The 19,791-nt window shown below is 43.4% G+C and overlaps 1 protein-coding gene across 3 annotated transcripts in view; it reads left to right on the top strand.

Annotated features, from left to right (window-relative positions):
• The window catches only part of LOC139409522 (arginyl-tRNA--protein transferase 1), a 189,475-nt gene extending 170,794 nt beyond the window's left edge, over nucleotides 1-18,681 (top strand). For all 3 annotated transcript variants that reach the window (XM_071154815.1, XM_071154808.1, XM_071154797.1), the window contains one exon: nucleotides 14,516-18,681. In XM_071154815.1, coding sequence (XP_071010916.1) covers nucleotides 14,516-14,694 — 179 coding nt within the window. In that variant the 3' untranslated portion in view covers nucleotides 14,695-18,681. The remainder of the gene's footprint in view (nucleotides 1-14,515) is intronic.
• Nucleotides 18,682-19,791: the final 1,110 nt, after the last annotated feature.

Here is a 19,791-nt window from a genome sequence, read left to right as displayed (position 1 = left end):
CTCCAGCTGCTCTTCATCTGACTGTTTTCTCTTATAGTCTGAGAGCATCTGGTTGTCGTGGTGGTGGCACAGGTCTACTAATTTCTCCTAAATGGAGATTTTCTCCCTCTCATCTGTCCATCTACTCATTTAAATGCCATACTGTCACTTGTCCACTCAAGCTTAACATTGTCATCTATCGCCCACCAGGTACCCCTGGAGAATTCCTCAATGAGCTTGACACTGTGATAAGCTAATTTCCTGATGATGGCTCACCGCTCTTCATACTTGGCGACTTCAACTTCCCGACGTCTGCCTTCGATTAATTTCTTTCCAATTCTCTTTCTCCTCCTTCCCTCTTTTGACCTCACCCTTTCCCAATCCCTTCCAACTCACAAGGCAGGCAATATGCTTGACCTCATCTTTACCAAGAGGCTGCTCGCCTACTAATCTCACTGCAACACCCCTCCAGGTTTCTGATCACTACTTAGTTTCCTTTTCGGTCTGCCTTTCTCCCAACCCTAACCAACCCTATCCAGATGGTCACCCACCGTCACAATCTTCGCCCTTCTCCTCTTCTATCCTATAATCTCTCCCTTCTGCTAAATCAAATCAAATTTATTTATATAGCCCTTTGTACATCAGCTGATATCTCAAAGTGCTGTACAGAAACCCAGCCTAAAACCCCAAACAGCAAGCAATGCAGGTGTAAAAGCACGGTGGCTAGGAAAAACTCCCTAGAAAGGCTAAAACCGAGGAAGAAACCTAGAGAGGAACCAGGCTATGTGGGGTGGCCAGTCCTCTTCTGGCTGTGCCGGGTGGAGATTATAACAGAACATGGCCAAGATGTTCAAATGTTCATAAATGACCAGCATGGTCAAATAATAATAATAATCACAGGCAGAACAGTTGAAACTTGAGCAGCAGCACGGCCAGGTGGACTGGGGACAGCAAGGAGTCATCATGTCAGGTAGTCCTGAGGCATGGTCCTAGGGCTCAGGTCCTCCGAGAGAGAGAAAGAAAGAGAGAGCGAATTAGAGAGGGCATACTTAAATTCACACAGGACACCAGATAGGACAGGAGAAGTACTCCAGATACAACAAACTGACCCTAGCCCCCCGACACATAAACTACTGCAGCATAAATACTGGAGGATTCTCCCTTTTGTCTTATGATTCTGCCTCTTTGACCCTACTCTCCTCCCTTTCCGCATCCTATGACTCTCACTGTCTCCTTTCTTCCAGGCCAGATCGGCCTTCCACTCCTGCTCCGTGGCTGAGTGACTCATTGCGAGCCTACAGAACAGGATTGTGGGCAGCTGAGTGAAATGGAGGAAAACTAAACTTTTAAAGAACCTTCTCTTCCTCTATCAGCTGCTAAAGCCACTTTCTACCATGCTAAATTTCAAACTTCTGCCTAACCCTAGGAAACACTTTTCCACCTTCTACATCATCCACCCCTTCCCTCCTCCCTCTGCGGACGACTTTGTCAACCACTTTGGAAAACAAAGTTGACAACATCCGCTACTCATTCACTCAGCCGATTGAGTCCACTGGTCTCACTCACACAGAACTACCGTACGCCTTGACCTCTTTCTCCCCTCTCCAGATGACATGCTGCGACTGGTGGGTCTGGCCATCCGACAACTTGCCTGCTCAATCCCATCCCCTCCTCCTTCTCCAGATTATCTCTGGAGACCTTCTCCCATTCCTCACGTCCCTCATCAAATCCTCCCTGACCACTGGCTGCGTCCCCTCTGACTTTAATTTATTTTCTTTCCAAAGCACTTGAGCGTGCTGTCTGATCAACTTTCTCGTTATCTTTCTCAGAACAATCTTCTTGACCCTAACCAGTCAGGCTTCAAGACGGGTCACTCAACTGAGACTGCTCTTCTCTGTGTCACGGAGGCTCTCCGAAATGCCAAAGCTCTCTCTCTCTCTCGCCCTCTCTCTCTCTCTCTCTCTCGCTCTCTCGCTCTCCTCCTCCTCCTAGATTTATCCGCTGCCTTTGACACCGTGAACCATCAGATCCTCCTCTCCACCCTCTCAGGGCTGGGCGTCTCAGGCTATGCACACTCTTGGATTGCATCCTACCAGGTGACGTGGAGAGGATCTGTGTCTGCACCACATACTCTCTCTACTTAGGCCTCTTCTCTCTATACATCAAGTCACTCGGCTCCGTCATATCCTCACATGGCGTCTCCTATCATTGCTATGCGGATAACACTCAACAACCTTTCTCATCCCCCCTTCTGACACCCATGTGGCGACACACATCTCTGCGTGCCTGGCAGATATCTTAACTTGGATGTCGGCCTACCACCTCAAGCTACACCTCGACAAGATGGAATTGCTCTTCCTCCCGGGGAAAGCCTATCCACTCAAAGACCTCCATCACGGTTGACAACTCCAGTGTCACCCTCCCAGAGTTCAAAGAACCTTCAACTTGACCCTGGACAACACTGTGTCGTTCTCTACAAACATCAAAGCAGTGACTCACTCCTGCAGGTTCATCCTCTACAACATCTGTAGAGTACGACACTACCTCACACAGGAAGTGCCACAGGTTCTAATCCAGGCACTTGTCCTCTTCCGTCTAGCCTACTGCAACTCGCTGTTGGCTTTGCTCGCCGCTTGTGCCATCAAACCCCTTCAACTTATCCAGAACACAGCAGCACGCCTGGTTTTCAACTTTCCCAAGTTCTCTCATGTCACCCCACTCCTCCGCACACTCGTCTAGCTGAAGCCCACATCCACAACAAGACCCCGGTGCTTACCTACGGAACAGCAGGAGGAACTGCCCCTCCTTACCTTCAGCTATGCTCAAACCCTACACCCCAATCCGAGTACTCCAATCTGCCACCTCAGGTCTCTTGGCCCTCCCACCCCTAAGGGAAGGCAGCTCCCACTCAGCCAAGTCCAAGCTCTTCTCTGTCCTGGCACCCCAATTGGGGAACCATCTTCCCGCTGAAGCTAGGACAGCAGAGTCCCTGCCCATCTTCCAAAAACATCTGAAACCCTACCTCTTCAAACAGTATCTTAAATAATTCTCCTCCTCACCTCGACCCACCCCCCAAAATACAAATTAAATAAACACAACCTGCACTTGACCCCCACCCCCCTTCTAGGTCTGACTCTACTGACAGCTACATTATTGAGGAACAGTTTACTTTCTATGCCTGTGATATGTGGTTGTCCCACCTAGCTATCTATTTTAAGATGAACGCACTAACTGTAAGTCGCTCTGGATAGGTGTTTCTCAGTGACTCTTAAAGAAAGAACATTATTCTCTCTCTCATGGGATTAAAGAGTTCCATGAAGAGAGCGGAAAGACATTGTCATTGAAGACAGTTTTGTGCTCGAGTTGCTTGTTTATTTAGATAAACGCGACTGAATTGAAACAACTTTTCTTTTGACAGTATTATCCGTGACCTAGTTGCAGGTTATCTGATCATCAAAGGTTGATTATCCACAAGGTCATGGTTTGATGACTATTTGATTATTTCACCAACTTGTATTGAATTATTCTGGTATTAGTTATTGAAGGTCTGTGTGAGAAATACTTTGTTACACCTTGCTGAGTACTGTATGTGGTTTTGAGAAGGCTGCTGTTGTATTTGAGTGTTATAATGATGATTGTTTGGGAAACCAATCCACTGCTCTTTATTATTTTCTTTGAGTGTTATCAGTCTGAAGCTATATCACAGTGAGTGATTGTAGATATTGACTATTGAGATACCATACTGTTTCTTTTTTGTTTTGCTGTGTTGACTGTCAAGACTCAACCATACCACTGCTCCTAGTAGATGCAGACTGTTCATGTGAAACATTCTATAATTATAAAATAATAATTAAAGAAACTGGTACACTTCATGTGAATTGATGGAATTACATCAAACAACCCTAAATGTTTATCTGGACTCACCGTGTGGATTGATTTAATAGAGAACGTACCATTGTACTCTTAGACACACACACACACACACACACGATAATCCCCCTCTCTCGCTCTCCATGTGTCTGACTTCCTATGTGTCTGGCTCACGTCCTCTTATCAGTCTCTGTCTCTGACTGGTTGTCAGAGGTACTTTAGTTGTGTTCATCACAAGTGCCACTAACTAGGTCTGGCTCTAACACTAATGCTCTCCTCCTGAGTGGATCATTATATCCTTCTGTTCTGAGAGAGATCACTCCACCTCTTCTTTCCTCTTCTCTCCAAATCCCCTGTTAGAGCTGAGATGAGAGGGATGGAGAGGAAAGATGGAAGTAGTTAGTGAATTAGGCTTAGAGGTGTTTTAATGAGTGAGACATTTGGTTTTAGTCTGAATCTGTGGCACCTCTGCCTTATTGACATCCCTATAGATACATCATGTTGTATTGATCAATGTTGATGAAACCACATGAAACAGACCACACTGGATCCACAAATCAATTCTGTATGCTGTTTTCTTGGCCAGGGCTCACTCGAAAGAGATGCCAATCTCAGTGACTTCCCTGGTTAAATAAAGAATACATGAATAAACACGGTTGTCAAAGCCCTGGAGCCCCTCGTCTTGGTCCTGACCCTCTCACTCCAGAGACACTACCCAATTTACCTCTGACCTGGAAGAAGTTTGCCCTCTCCGCAGACCCATGTCAGTGGACGTCCGGTGGTCCTGACGGACCGTGGGGGTCTGGAGCCGCTCACCAGGCAGGAGCCCTGGAGGAGAGAGGGATGGATGTAGGGAATGAGTGAGCGAACGTTGGAAGGAGGACTGGGGATGGATTTGTTTATAAGGGGAGCGGATGTTTGGATTGTCTGACGGAGGAAGGGGGAGAAGGAGAGACCTGGTCTCCTCTCTTGTGACAGCTCTGCTCAGTGTTATTGGCAAGGTTAATTGGGCAGCTAAAAGCCTCAGCCTCTCTGTCCTCCAGCTCTGTTGGACTGTCTGGATGCGTCCCAAATGGCACCATATTCCCTACAGTGACTATGTAGGTAATAGGGTACCATTTGGGATGCAAACGCTGTTTAATAGTCCCTCTGTTTTTGCTCTCCACTGGGGGGAAATAGCGTGTAGGCTCCATTCTGCTGTCAACTCTGTGATGGACATGCTCAGGAATGTCTGTGTCCCTCCTAACAGAGCTCCGTTCTTCTTTTCACTGCCAGATAGCATGATGCTAACAGAGCTCCATTCCGCTTTTCACTGCCAGATAGCATGATGCTAACAGAGCTCCATTCTGCTTTTCACTGCCAGATAGCATGATGCTAACAGAGCTCCATTCCACTTTTCACAGCCAGATAGCATGATGCTAACAGAGCTCCATTCCGCTTTTCACTGCCAGATAGCATGATGCTAACAGAGCTCCATTCAGCTTTTCACTGCCAGATAGCATGATGCTAACAGAGCTCCATTCTGCTTTTCACTGCCAGATAGCTCTAACCTGTCCCCAAGACCAAAAAAAAGAGTGCTCATTTAGGATCACTCCCCACACACACACACACACACATACATACACAAATTCAGGACTTTATGTCCTGAATACAAAGCGTTATGTTTGGGGAAAATCCAACATAACGCATCACTGAATAGCAGTCTTCATATTTTTTATGTATGGTGGTGGCTGTATGCCAAGAGTGTGCAAAGCTGTCTTCAAGGCAATGGGTGGCTACTTTGAAGAATCTAAATATGTTTTATATTTGGGTGGCTACTTTGAAGAATCTAAATTTGTTTAACACTTATTTTTGGTTACTACATGATGTCGTATGTGTAATTTCATAGTTTTGATGTCTTCACTATTATTCTACAATGTAGAAAATAGTAAAAAAAAAAATAAAGAAAATCCCTTAAATGAGTAGGTGTGTCCAAACTTTTGACTGGTACTGTATGTCAGCTTAAATCTATGTATGGCTGTGTAGCAATGATCAATAACCAACTTGACAGAGCTTGAAAAAAATTGCAAATATTGTACAATCTTGGTGTGCAATGCTCTTAGACTTACGCAGTAATCACTGCCAAAGGTGATTCTATCATGTATTGACTCAGGGGTGTGAATACTTATGTAAATGAGATATTTCTGTATTTCTAAACATTTCTAAAAACATGTTTTCACTTTTTTGTTATGGGGAATTGTGTGTAGATGGGTGGAGAAAATATGGAAGTCAAGTGTTCTGAATACTTGTTTACTCTTGTGAAGCCACAGGCGTAAATATTCAAGTTGTGAGATATTGCTGATTTTGTTTTTCGTTTCAAAAGATGAAACTGATATGTAATAGATTTCACAAATCAGCATATTTAGAAGAGATGAAAACAACTGAGTGTTTAAATAAAACATGATGCAAAACTGTGGATTCAATAATATCTCACTCAAAATATACATATCCCCCTGTAGTAGAGGAAGAGAGTGAGGGAGAGGGAAAGAAAGAAGTTGGGAGCCCAAGGGCATTTTCCAATTCAACATTTTTCTCATTAAACCCATGTGGAAATATTATTTAATAAAATGTTGTGCTGAGCTGTGGAAGAAACAAATCTTGACCAAAGTCAGAAACCATCCAGAGTGGGTCATTATTGGCCACACTATATTTGTGCATTCGGTTCCCCCTCTACTCCTCATCTTCCTCTTCTCTGCGCCTTTAATAATGAACATGAAGACTGGATTTGAAGCATTAACTATATCATATTGGTTGACTAAGGTGGTCCCCTCTCTCTTCCTTCTCCTCGTCCTCCTTAGCTCCGCTTCTTTATCATTTTCATCATGGAGTGTGAATGGATCTGAAGCATTGTTAGGGTTCTCTGTCTGGATCACGTTGGTACACTAATGCCCTACAAGTGGAGAAGTGGGCAGTTTATCAAAAGCTAACTCCAGTCGTCGTTGTGGGAACAGAGCAACGGAATGTAGAAAGTAAAAGTCAAGAGGCAGAAGTGCCGTGATGCATGGTCAAGTCAACACTATATAATAATAGTACTGTCCGTCTGTTTTGTCTCTCCCTGTCTCATCTCGTCTCTTAACTCTTCAGCTGGAGAGCAGAGACGGGCTTAGTTGGGTGAATATTTGTATGAGTTCATTTAAAATTGGAACAATAAGAGGAAACACACAGTCCATACACCACCCTCAGCTGGGTACCACATGTGCCTAGCTCTAGTTTGGAGAGTAACGTAATGAAGAGTGGGCGGGAGCCTTTTCTGTCTATTAATAACAATCATAACTCTCCTCCTGTTTCGCTCATTTGTCGCCACGTGGCTGCACTGCCAATGTGGAATCACCATGTTTATTTTCTCCCTCCTGGCTGACCCTACAGTGCGTGGCTGGATGGTCAGTCTACCTCACGTCCTGATAGGGAAACGCCCATTGGTGTTCTACTGATTTGATAGACAGATTTGGGCCCTCAAAGTGTACGGGTTGTACTGTATTGACCTGATTCCTACTAGAGATACAGTAAGCGTGCACAATTCAGACTTTCACGTTCATTGATATCAAAGGGAGACATGCCACAGGTGTAAAAACAAGTTGGGCTTTTAAGTCAGAGTATGGCCCTTAATGTGTATGTAGAAAGGTAAACCCAGGTGACATGATATTCCCCAATGCCCTGTGCCGCCTCTCTGACTGTTGGCACTATTGTGTACTAGCTGGCACGGCTCTTCACCGCTGGAGAATGGATTGTGCCTCGAGGTGTGTGGACCAGGGGTTACCTACCTCTTCACCCTTTTTTCCACCCAAATCTGCGAGGACCATTTTTAGTGCTTCACTGCTCTTCGGGAACTCACTGTCAGCCTTTATGACTGAGCAACTAGTTTCGCAAAGCCGGGCCAGGAGTGAGGCCTTATAAACAACCGAAAGTCAGACCAACACACCGCCATTGCTCTAGGTTAGGGGAATTGGGGCGGGAGATGATTGATAATACATGGGATTTTAATACTGTACAGCAAGAGTAAAAAAAACAAGCATAACAACAAAATCCTAATTTTATTACGTTACAGCCTTGTTCTAAAATGTATTAAATATTTTTTCCCCCTAATCAATCTACACACACTACTCCATAATGACAAAGCAAAAACAGGTTTGTTGAAGCACCTTTGGCAGTGATTACAGCCTCAAGCCTTTTTTGGTATGAAACTACATGCTTGGCATACCTGTATTTGGGGAGTTTCTCCAATTTCTTCTCTGCAGATCCTCTCAAGCTCTGTCAGGTTGGATACGGAGCGTTGCTGTACATCTATTTTCAGGTCTCTCCAATGATGTTTGGGCTCTGGCTGAGACACTCAAGGACATTCAGAGACATGTCCCGAAGCCACTACTGCGTTTTCTTGGATGTGTGCTTAGGGTTGTTGTCCTGTTGTGGAAGGTGAGTCTTCGCCCCAGTCTGAGGTCCTGAGCACTCTGGAGCAGGTTTTTATCAAGGATCTCTCTGTACTTTGCTCTGTTCATCTTTGCCTCGATCCTGACTAGTCTCCTAGTCCCTGCCACTGAAAACAATCCCCACAGCATGATGCTGCCACCACCATGCTTCACTGTAGGGATGGTGCCAGGTTTCCTCCAGAAGTGAGTTCAAAGAGTTCAATATTGGTTACATCAGACCAGATAATGTTTTTTATCATGGCCTGAGTTTTTAGGTGCCTTTTGACAAACTGGAAGTGGGCTGCCATGTGCCTTTTTACTGAGGATTGGCTTCCATCTGGCCACTCTAAAGGCCTGATTGGTGGACTGCTACATAAATGGTTGTCCTTCTTGAAGGTTCTCCCATCTCCACAGGGACTCTAGAGCTCTGTCAGAGTGAACCATCGGGTTTTTTGTCACCCCCCTGACCAAGGCTCTTCTCTGGGCAGCCAATTCTAGGATGAGTATTGGTGGTTCCAAACTTCTTCCATTTAAGAATTATGTGTGTGTTCTTGGGGACCTTCAAAGCTGCAGAAATTGTTTGGTACCCTTCCCCAGATCTGTGCCTCGACACAATCCTGTCTCGGAGCTCTACGGATAATTCCTTTGACCTCATGGCTTGGTTTTTGCTCTGACATGCACTGTGGGACTTCATATATACAGATGTGCCATATATACAGATGTGCCTTTCCAAATCATGTCCAATCAATTGAATTTACCTCAGGTGGATTCCAATCAAGTTGTAGAAACATCTCCAGGATGGTCAATGGAAACAGGATGCACCTGAGCTCAAATTTGAGTCTCATAGCAAAGGGTCTGAATACTTTTGTAAACAAGTTATTTGTGTAAATTGAGGATTTTTTAAAAAAAATTTTACTTAATGTTTTGAACAAGTCTGTAACATCACAAAATGTGGAAAGGGTAAGGGTTTCTGAATACTTCCCGAATGCACTGTAGTTAAGCTAATCAGCTTTTTATTTATTTTTAAATTAACAAGAGCTGAGTAAGGCTGAGCTAAGCTGAGGGGAAATCCAGACGGTACCCGTGGTATTTGAGTGTTTTTGAAAGTAGCTATAGAGTCAGAGTTGTGAGTGACTGGGGGGAGAGAGTTTGGAGGCAGGGGTGCAGAATGCAGAGTCTTGTTTTTGGGATGGTTAGTAATCCAGAGTCAGAGTAGAGACAGCAGGAGGGTGTGTGTATGTGGAGGATGTCTGAGTGGTATGAGGGGATAAGGCCATGGAGGGTGAGGAGTAGGATCTTATAGGTGACGTGGAATTTGACTGGGAGCCAGTGACGGTGGTGCAGAGTGCAGGTGATGTGTTCTCAGTGTGTGAGGACACTGGCAGTGGCGTACTGGAACCTATCCAGGGCTTTGCTAGACACCCCAAATAGGACTCCATTGCAGTAGTCAAGACATGATGTGACAAAGGCATGTATAAGGGTCTCTACTACCGGATTTTTGAGGGATGGTCGGCGTTATGTATGTGTTTGGTTCCTGGATTCCTTTAACAATTGTCCATGCTCTAACAACCTGTCCATGCCAACAGAGGTATACGAGAACGAATGTGTTGTATGTCTACGTTTATATATGTCTTGTGATTGGATTGAGCCTTACCCTGGGGCCTGTTCATAAGGATGTAACAGAACGTTACAGTTCCACTTTAAACAGGTAGGGTAGGGTTCTGGGTTCAAGCCCAGGCTCTGCCGCAGCCGGCCATGACTGGGAGGCTCATGGGGCGACACACAATTGGCCCAGCGTCATCCGTGTTAGGGAGTGTTTGGCCGGCAGGGATATCCTTGTCTCATCGCACACTAGCGACTCCTGTGGTGGGCCGGGCGCAGTGCAGGCTGACCAGGTCGCTAGGTGTACGGTGTAGAGGTCGACCGATTTAACCGGAATGGCCGATTTAATTAGGGCTGATTTCAAGTTTTCATAACAATCGGAAATCTGTATTTTTGGGTGCCGATTTGCCTATTTTTTTTTAAAATCTTTTTATTATTATTATTTTACAACTTTTTTTAACTTGGCAAGTCAGTTAAGAACACATTCTTATTTTCAATGATGGCCTAGAAACGGTGGGTTAACTGCCTCGTTCAGGGGCAGAACGACAGATTTTCACCTTGTCAGCTCAGGGGATCCAATCTTGCAACCTTACAGTTAACTAGTCCAACGCAATAACGACCTGCCGTTGCACTCCACAAGGAGACTGCCTGTTCCGCAAATGCAGTAAGCCATGGTAAGTTGCTAGCCCAGCAATAAACTTATCTTGTAAAAAACAATCAATCATAATCACTAGTTAACTACACATGGTTCATGATATTATCTGCGTGTCCTGTGTTGCATATAATCTGACTGAGCATACAAGCATACTTCGATACTTGTATCTGACTGAGCGGTGGTAGGCAGATGCAGGCGCGTAAACATTCATTCAAACAGCACTCTTGTGCGTTTTGCCAGCGTCTCTTCGTTGTGCATCAAGCATTGCGCTGTTTATGACTTCAAGCCTATCAACTCCCGAGATGAGGCTGGTGTAACCGAAGTGAAACGGCTGGCTAATAGCGTTTCAAACTTCTCTCACTCTGAGCCTTGGGGTGGTTGTTTCCCTTGCTCTGCATGGGTAACCCTGCTTCGATGTGGTGGCTGTTGTCGTTGTGTAGCTGGTTCGAGCCCAGGGAGCAGCGAGGAGAGGGACGGAAGCTATACTGTTACACTGGCAATACTAAAGTGACTATAAGAACATCCAATAGTCAACGGTTAATTAAATACAAATGATATAGAGGGAAATATTCCTATAATAACTACAACCTAAAACTTCTTACCTGGGAATATTGAACATATGAATAACATAAGTTCTCATGTTCTGAGCAAGGAACTGAAACTTTAGCTTTCTTACAAAGCACATATTGCACTTTTACTTTCTTCTCCAACACTTTGTTTTTGCATTATTTAAAACAAATTGAACATGTTTCATTATTTACCTGAGGCTAAATTGATTTTATTGATGTATTATATTAAGTTAAAATACGTGTTCATTCAGTATTGTTGTAATTGTCAATATTACAAATAAATAAAATTTACATTTTAAAAAATCGGGCGATTTAATCGGTATCGGCCTTTTTGGTCCTTCAATAATCGGTATCGGCGTTGAAAAATCATAATCGGTCGACCTCTAGTACGGTGTTTCCTCCGACACATTGGTGCGGCTGGCTTTCGGGTTGGATGTGCGTTGTCAAGAAGCAGTGAGGCTTGGTTGGGTTGTGTTTCGGAGGACGCATGGCTCTCGACCTTCGCCTCTCCCGAGTCCGTACGGGAGTTGCAGCAATGAGACAAGACAGTAACTACTACCAATTGGATACCACGAAAAAGGGGTGAAATATATTTTTTTAATAATTTCAAAAATAAATGTATCTGGTAGATCAGATAGGATTGTCTGTCAGGTATAGCGTTTAATAGCGGGAACCGGGTTACCGAAATTTGCTGCGACAACCAACTCCTGTTTCCCTTGAGATTAACTGTGAGAAACAAGTCAATTATCAGCATTACGTGAAATTGAACTGTTAAATTATATCCAATGCCTTCTCTGCTCTATCTGCATGATCAATCAACACTCAGGGTGGGCGGCATCTCAGTATGGTGCACAGTTCACAATGCATGCATCATCTCATCAGCTGTTAACTTTTTTTCCTTCTGACAGGTATAGCCTATCCTACAGTAATATTAGGCCTAATACATCTGAATGATAGACTAATATAAATGTGTGTCTAATTTACACATTTCCATCTGGCTTTCGGGGGTTACCTTATTTTTTCATTGTGAAGATCATAAACAGTATCACTCGAATATTGTTACTTTAAATCATTGTGCACACAAGCACTCTGTCTTTCTCCCTCTCCATCAATTGCATTCAAATTGCATTTAAAAATATAAATGCAACATGCAACAATTTCAATAAATTGAGTTACAGTTCATATCAGGAAATGTCAATTGAAATAGATTCAGTAGGCTCTAATCTATGGATTTCAAATGACTGGGAATACAAATATGCATCTGTTGGTCACAGGTACTCTACCTTAAAATAAAAGGCAGGGGCGTGGATCAGAAAACCAGTTAGTATCTGGTGTTACCACCATTTGCCTCATGCAGTGTGATACATCTTCTTCACATGGAGTTGATCAGGCTGTTGATTGTGGCCTGTGGAATGTTGTCCCATTCTTTTAATGGCTCGAACTAGAACAAACTGTCGCACACAATCAATCCAGAGCATCCCAAACATGCTCAATTTGTGACATGTCTGGTGAGTATGCAGGCCATGGAAGAACTGGGACATTTTCAGCCTCCAGGAATTGTGTACAGATCTTTGTGACATGGGGTCGAGCATTATCATGCTAAAACATAGGGTAGTGGCTGTAGATGAATGGCACGACGATGGTCCTCAGTATCTTGTCATGGTATCTCTGCAGCCAAATTGCCATTGCCGTAGCTTATTCCTGCCCATATTCATAACCCCACCGCCACCATGGGGCAATCTGTTCGCACCATTGACATCAGCCAACCGCTGGCCAACACAACGCCATACACGTTGATTAATCCGCGAAGAGCACGGTTCTCCAGCGTGCCAGCGGGTCATCGAATGTGAAACACTTGCCCACTGAAGTCGGTTACGATCCGAACTAAAGTCCGGTCATGACCCTGGTGAGGACAAAGATCATGCAGATGAACCTCCTTGAGATGGTTTCTGACAGTTTGTGCAGAAAGTCTTTGGTTGTGTAAATCCACAGTTTCATCAGCTGTCTGGGTGGCTGGTCTCAGACAGTCCCGCAGGTGAAGAATCCTCATATGGCGGTCCTGGGCTGGCGTGGTTGCACGTGGTGTGAGGTTGTGTTGATGGTTGAACGTACTGCCAAATTCTCTAAAATTATGTTGGAGGTGTTTTTTTTTAAGAGAAGTTAACATTCAGTTTTCTGGCAACAGCTCTGGTGGACATTCTTGCAGTCAGCATGCCAATTGCATGCGCCCTCAAAACTTCAGACATCTTTGGCATTGTGGTGTGTGACAAAATGGCACACTTAGAGTGGCCTTTCATTGTCCCCAGCACAAGGAACACCTGAAATAAGCTTTTTATGCTTATGGACAATTTCTGGGATCTTTTATTTCAGCTGAAACATGGGACCGACACTTTACATGTTGAGTTTATATATTTTTGTTCAGTTTAGATAATCCTGTTCAAGATTGTTGGACAGTTCAGTTTTCTTGCGCATTTACGCACGCATCTGCTCTGCACTGGCCCCTCTCCTCCTTAGCTCCTAGAATAGCTTGTTGGAAATTTGAGCGTTTCTTATACTAATAGACTATTCGAGGAGGGATGCAAGTTTGCTCTTGTTTGTTGAACGTTAAATGAAGCAGCCAAAAGAGTTTGAAAGAAGAGAGAGAGCGTGCGATGGTGAAAGGCTAAAGCAAGTAAGCTATTCATTCAGACCCATGAACATTCAATCCTCGTGAAGAGAAGCCATCTGCATCTTTTTCTAGTCTTACATGCTTGAATAATATAATTACAATGAAGATAAGGACACGGAAACATATTTCATTTAACGGTTGAGAGCGAATAAAGGAACAATAGATGGAAGAGTAGGTAATACGCACAACATGGTTATTCCAGTCCATATAATACAGTATATTACAATACAGTAGGCCTACAGTAATAGTCCACACTCAAAAAGGTTACTCAAGCTTGTTTAATTTATTTTTCCCATAGGCTACATCTATTGGCTTTTATGTTTTTCTGTTGTGCGGTATAGCTGTTATATGTAGCCTATTAGATGATGGCACAATCATTTGGGATATTTTGGTTATCAATGGGTTGGTTCTGGTGGTGTGGAACCAAATCTGATGGTTGTCTGACTCTGCTGTATATAATTTGAGCTTTAGAATGGCACACGATTCTGTCCGATGGTTTTATATGCTTTAGAATGACACGTCCGGTTTTGGCTGGAAATACCAGGGAGGAAAGTGATAGATTTATTCTCTGGATGAAACAATTTTAAAACACTGGGAAAATATTAAACCTGTAGTCAGATAGAATATGGAATCAATCATCTCGGCTCAATTCAGTCTATTTCTATCTGCAATGTTCAGAACGTTTCACATCACTGAATGTTTCACACCACTTGTCTGTCTTTCTGTCCAGGTGACACACACGTACTGAAGGACCTGGGTCGTGCTCTGGTGCTGTACAGACGGACGGTCATGCCCTACGCCGCCTACGCCCGCAAACGCAAGTGCTCCAATGACGAGATGGAGGTGGCGCAGTACGCTGGCCTGGTGGGCCAGGTCTGTGCTGAGAGGATCCTGCTTTACCGGGCGTAACCCACTGGGGGCGCCACCGCCACCCTGCACCTTGATCCGCTCATGTGTCTCTGTCTGTCACGCTGTCTTTGTAAGTGCTTTCCACTGCTTCACTCTACAATAGCCTCACCAAGTTTAGCTCTACTACACATAGGCCGAACCAACACATTCAAGTATGTACCTGCTTTCAGAAAGAATTCGCACCCCTTCACTTTTTTTCACATTCTGTTGTGTTACAGCCTGTATTTTAAATGGATTAAATTGAGATTGTGTCACTGGCCTAAACATAATACCCCAGAATGGAATTATGTTTTTAGAAATGTTTACAAATTAATTAAAAATGAAAGCTGAAATGTCTTTGAGTATTCAACCCCTTTGTTATAGCAAGCCTAAATAAGTTTAGAAGTAGAAATGTGCATAACAAGTCACATACTAATTTGCATAGACTCTGCATAGACGCTGGGCCTGGAGGGACCAATTTTCAAGCTAATGAGCAGTCATTCTGACTGCAACATTCTAACAGTATAATGAATACATTTCATATACAGTACGCTATTGCAAAAATAATAATTTTGGTTGCCTTTAAGAAGGCTTTGGGGGAAAAAAAACACAATAGCATTTTGATTAGTTTGTTACTGTAGGACAGTCAAGATCACTTTCGCAGCCAAAAAGCAAGCGGCGATCTACTGCTCAAGATTTTCTTAAAACATAACTTAAGACATGAACCTAATAAAAACAGTTGTGTAGGAATGAAGTCTGTGCAGTAGGTCTAGTACATTATCACAGCATATAGGCTATATGCCTGGCCTGCCAATATTGTTCTTCTCAGACCATATTATATTTCAAAGCTCAAGCTTTGATAACAAAATAAATCAGTTTGTGTAGCAAGGCACATCTGAGCATGAATTTAAATATATTTTTCAAATAATTCGCTTTTTTATTGTAACAAAAGTATGTGGACACCTGCTCATCGACCATCCAAAATAATGGGGATTAATATGAAGTTGGTCCCCACTTTGCGTCTATAACAGCCTCCACTATTCAGGGAAGGCCTTCCACTAGATGTTGGAACATTGCTGTGAGGACTTTCTTCCATTCAGCCACAAGATAATTAGTGAGGTCGGGCACTGATGTTGGGTGGTTAGGACTGGCTCTCAGTCGGCGTTCCAATTCATCCCAAAGGTGTTCGATGGGGTTGAGGTCAGGGCTCTGTGCAGGCCAGTCAAGTTCTTCCACACCGATCTCGACAAACCATTTCTTTATGGACCTTGCTTTGTGCATGGGGGCATTGTCATTCTGAAACAGGAACGGGCCTACCCCAAACTGTTGCCACAAAGTTGCCAGCACAGAATCGTTTAGAATGTCATTGTATGCTGTAGCGTTAAGATTTTTCTTCACTGGACCTAGGCGGACCATGAAAAACATTATTCCTCCACCAAACTTTAGTTGGCACTATGGATTTAGGCAGCTATTGTTCTCCTGGCATCTACAAAAATCCAGATTAATTTGTCAGACTGCCAGATGGTGAAGCGTGATTCATCACTCCAGAGAACGCGTTTCCACTGCTCCAGAGTCCAATAGCAGCAGGTTTAACCACTTCAGCCGACGCTTGTTATTACGCATGGTGATCTTAGGCTTGTGTGGAAACCGTTCTTGTGCTGACGTTGCTTCCAGAGGCAGTTTGGAACTCAGTAGTGAGTGTTGCAACCGAGGACAGGCGATTTTTACGTGCTTCAGCACTCGGCGGTCCCGTTCTGTGAGCTTGTGTGGCCTACCATTTCACGGCTGAGCTTTTGTTGCTCCTAGATGTTTCCACTTCACAATAACAGCATTTACAGTTGACCAGGGACAGAAGTTTGATGAACTGACTTGTTGGAAAGGTGACATCCTATGACGGTGCCAGGTTGAAAGTCACTGAGCTCTTTAGTAGTAAGGCCATTTTACTGTCAATGTTTATTTATGGAGAGCTGTGTGCTCAATTTTATACACTTGTCAGCAACGGGTGTGGCTGAAATAGCCAAATCCACTAATTTGAAGGGGTGTCCACGTACGTCTGTATATATAGTGTGCCTGTATCTAATTGTAATGGTGCTTTCAAGACTTGGAACTCTGGAAAAAACAAGGCAAATCATGACGTCATTTAACTTCAAGTCGGAAAGTCGGCTCTAGAAAGTTGTCAGAGTTCCTGAGGTGTAAGACCAGTCGGATCTCTTTTTCTTTTTTATTATTATATATATATATATTCAGTTGAAGTCAGAAGTTTACATACACCTTAGCCAAATACATTTAAACTCACAATTAAACACAATTCCTGACATTTAATCCTAGTAAAATTTCCCTGTCTTAGGTCAGTTAGGATCACCACTTTATTTTATGAATGTAAAATGTCAGAATAATAGTGATTTTATTTCAGCTTTTATTTCCTTCATCACATTCCCAGTGGGTCAGAAGTTTACATACGCTCAATTAGAATTTGGTAGCATTGCCTTTAAATTGTTTAACTTGGGTCAAATGTTTCGGGTAGTCATCCACAAGCTTTTGGCCCATTCCGCCTGACAGAGATGGTGTAACTGGGTAAGGTTCGTAAGCCTCTTTGCTCGCGCACTCTTTTTCAGTTCTGCCCACACATTTTCTATAGGATTGGGGTCAGGGCTTTGTGATGGCCACTCCAATACCTTGACTTTGTTGTCCTTAAGCCATTTTGCCACAACTTTGGAAGTATGCTTTGGGTCATTATTAATTTGGAAGAACCATTTGCGACCAAGCTTTAACTTCCTGAGTGTTGTCTTGAGATGTTGCTTCAATATAGCCACATCATTTTCCAACCTCATGATGCCATCTATTTTGTGAAGACCACCAGTCCCTCCTGCAGCAAAGCACCCCCCCACAACATGATGCTGCCACTCCGTGCTTCACGGTTGGGATGGTGTTCTTCGGCTTGCAAGCATCCCGCCTTTTTCCTCCAAACGATGGTAATTATGGCCAAACAGTTCTATTTTTGTTTCATCAGACTAGGGGACATTTCCCCAAAAAGTACGATGTGCAGTTGCAAACTGTAGTCTGGCTTTTTTTTATGGCAGTTTTGGAGCAGTGGCTTCTTCCTTGCTGAGTGGCCTTTCAGGTTATGTTGATATAGGGCTCGTTTTACTGTGGATATAGATACTTTTGTACCTGTTTCCTCCAGCATCTTCACAAGGTCCTTTGCTGTTCTTGGATTGATTTTCACTTTTCGCACCAAAGTACGTTCATCTCTAGGAGACAGAACGTTGTCTCCTTCCTGAGCGGTATGACGGCTGCGTACTATTGTTTGTACAGATGAACGTGGTACCTTCAAGCGTTTAGAAATTGCTCCCAAGGATGAACCAGACTTGTGGAGTTCTACTATTTTTTCTCTGAGGTCTTGGTTGATTTATTTGTATTTTCCCATGATGTCAAGTAAAGAGGCACTGAGTTAGAAGGTAGGCCTTGAAATACATCCACAGGTACAATTGACTCAAATGATGTCAATTGGCCTATCAGAAGCTTCTAAAGCCATTACATAATTTTCTGGAATTTTCCAAGCTGTTTAAAGGCACAGTCAACTTAGTGTATGTAAACGTCTGACCCACTGGAATTGTGATACAGTGAAATAATCTGTCTGTAAACAATTGTTGGAAAAATTACTTGTAGATTACAAAGTACATGGCCTAACCGACTTGCCAAAACTATAGTTTGTTAACAAGAAATGTGTGGAGTGGTTGAAAAAACGAGTTTTAATGACTCCAACTGTGTTGTTTTTTTTAGGAGTTCCCAATTGTCTTGAACATGGTATCAGTCTCAGCGGAGGGAGGGAGAGCAGCAGAGGATCCGCCTCTCACGGTCCTACTTTCTTTGCGTTCCTCCGATGAGACTGACCATTTAGAGGGGACACAATCTTCCACTTGATTGTGCCTCGGGCACAAATTCAAATTCCAGAAAAAGTTAAATACTCTGCGATATTAAAATAGACAACGAGCTGCTAATAATTATAAAACGCAGGGCTATCGATACACTTGACTACTCATTCAATGCAGCTGCAGTGCGAGTGGAAGTAGAGAGAAGTGCTTTATGTTTTGTAATAGTGTTGAATTAAAACAGTGTTGACAGTGCTGAATAAAACTTCGACATGAACTCACTCATAAAAACAGCAGCTATTTGACAGTATCTCTAATGGTAATGGTTATAAAAGTTATAAAATCTTACCTAAGCTAGTATCAATCTTTGCTGTGGCTGGGGTCGTGGAAGCTGTAGTTAGGCACAGTGATTTGAGCTATCTGATTGGCCAGCGCAGTAGGCGAACTCGATTTAGCCACAGATCTCCATGTCTGCCGGGTAGGCAAAGTTTGTCTTTTCAGACAAATTCAATGATTCCAAATGGATACATTTTGCAAGGGCTTCTGAAAAAAAGAGGCATCTACCGCCAACAGCACACAACAAAAAAAAACACATGCCTCTGACTTTATCGTTGGCTTCTACAGAAATGTTTGGTGATCGACTAACATGCTGACCAGACCGGACACGTCGGGTGCACGAGCGTCGCAAAATACATTTTGAAATCCGTGTTATTCAATTATTGCACCCACACTGCTTGCGCGCGCCAAAGAGTGTCTGCGATGCCAAGGGCTAAAATAGAACTTTCTATTTCTGACGCAGATCGCGCTGAATAACCTCATTGGGGAAAGCCTGGAAGGAGGAGAGATGACTAGAAACAATTTGGTTGTCTGTTTTATGTGTGGATTAATTGTCGGAGTAGAGGTCCTTGTGCATTTCAGGTAAAATAACAACTCAATGTTTATATCCCATGACAAATAAGCTAGCAATAGCAAGCTAGCTAAATAGGACAAATTAACACATACAATGAATTATCTGTAAGGTCCCTCAGTCGAGCAGTGAATTTCAAACACAGTTTCAACCGCAAAGACCAGGGAGGTTTTCCAATGCCTCGCAAAGAGCACCTATTGGTAGATGGGGGGGGGAGAGAAACCAGATATTGAATATCCCTTTAAACATGGTGAAATGATTAATTACACTTTGGATGGTGTATCAATACACACAAAAATACAGGCCTCCTTCCTAACTTAGTTGCCGGAAAGGAAAGAA

Source organism: Oncorhynchus clarkii, chromosome 1 (genome assembly GCF_045791955.1).
Source record: "Oncorhynchus clarkii lewisi isolate Uvic-CL-2024 chromosome 1, UVic_Ocla_1.0, whole genome shotgun sequence".
NCBI lineage: Eukaryota > Metazoa > Chordata > Actinopteri > Salmoniformes > Salmonidae > Oncorhynchus > Oncorhynchus clarkii.
The sequence above is the reverse complement of the archived record's forward strand: the minus strand, read 5'-3'. Positions and strand labels throughout refer to the sequence as shown.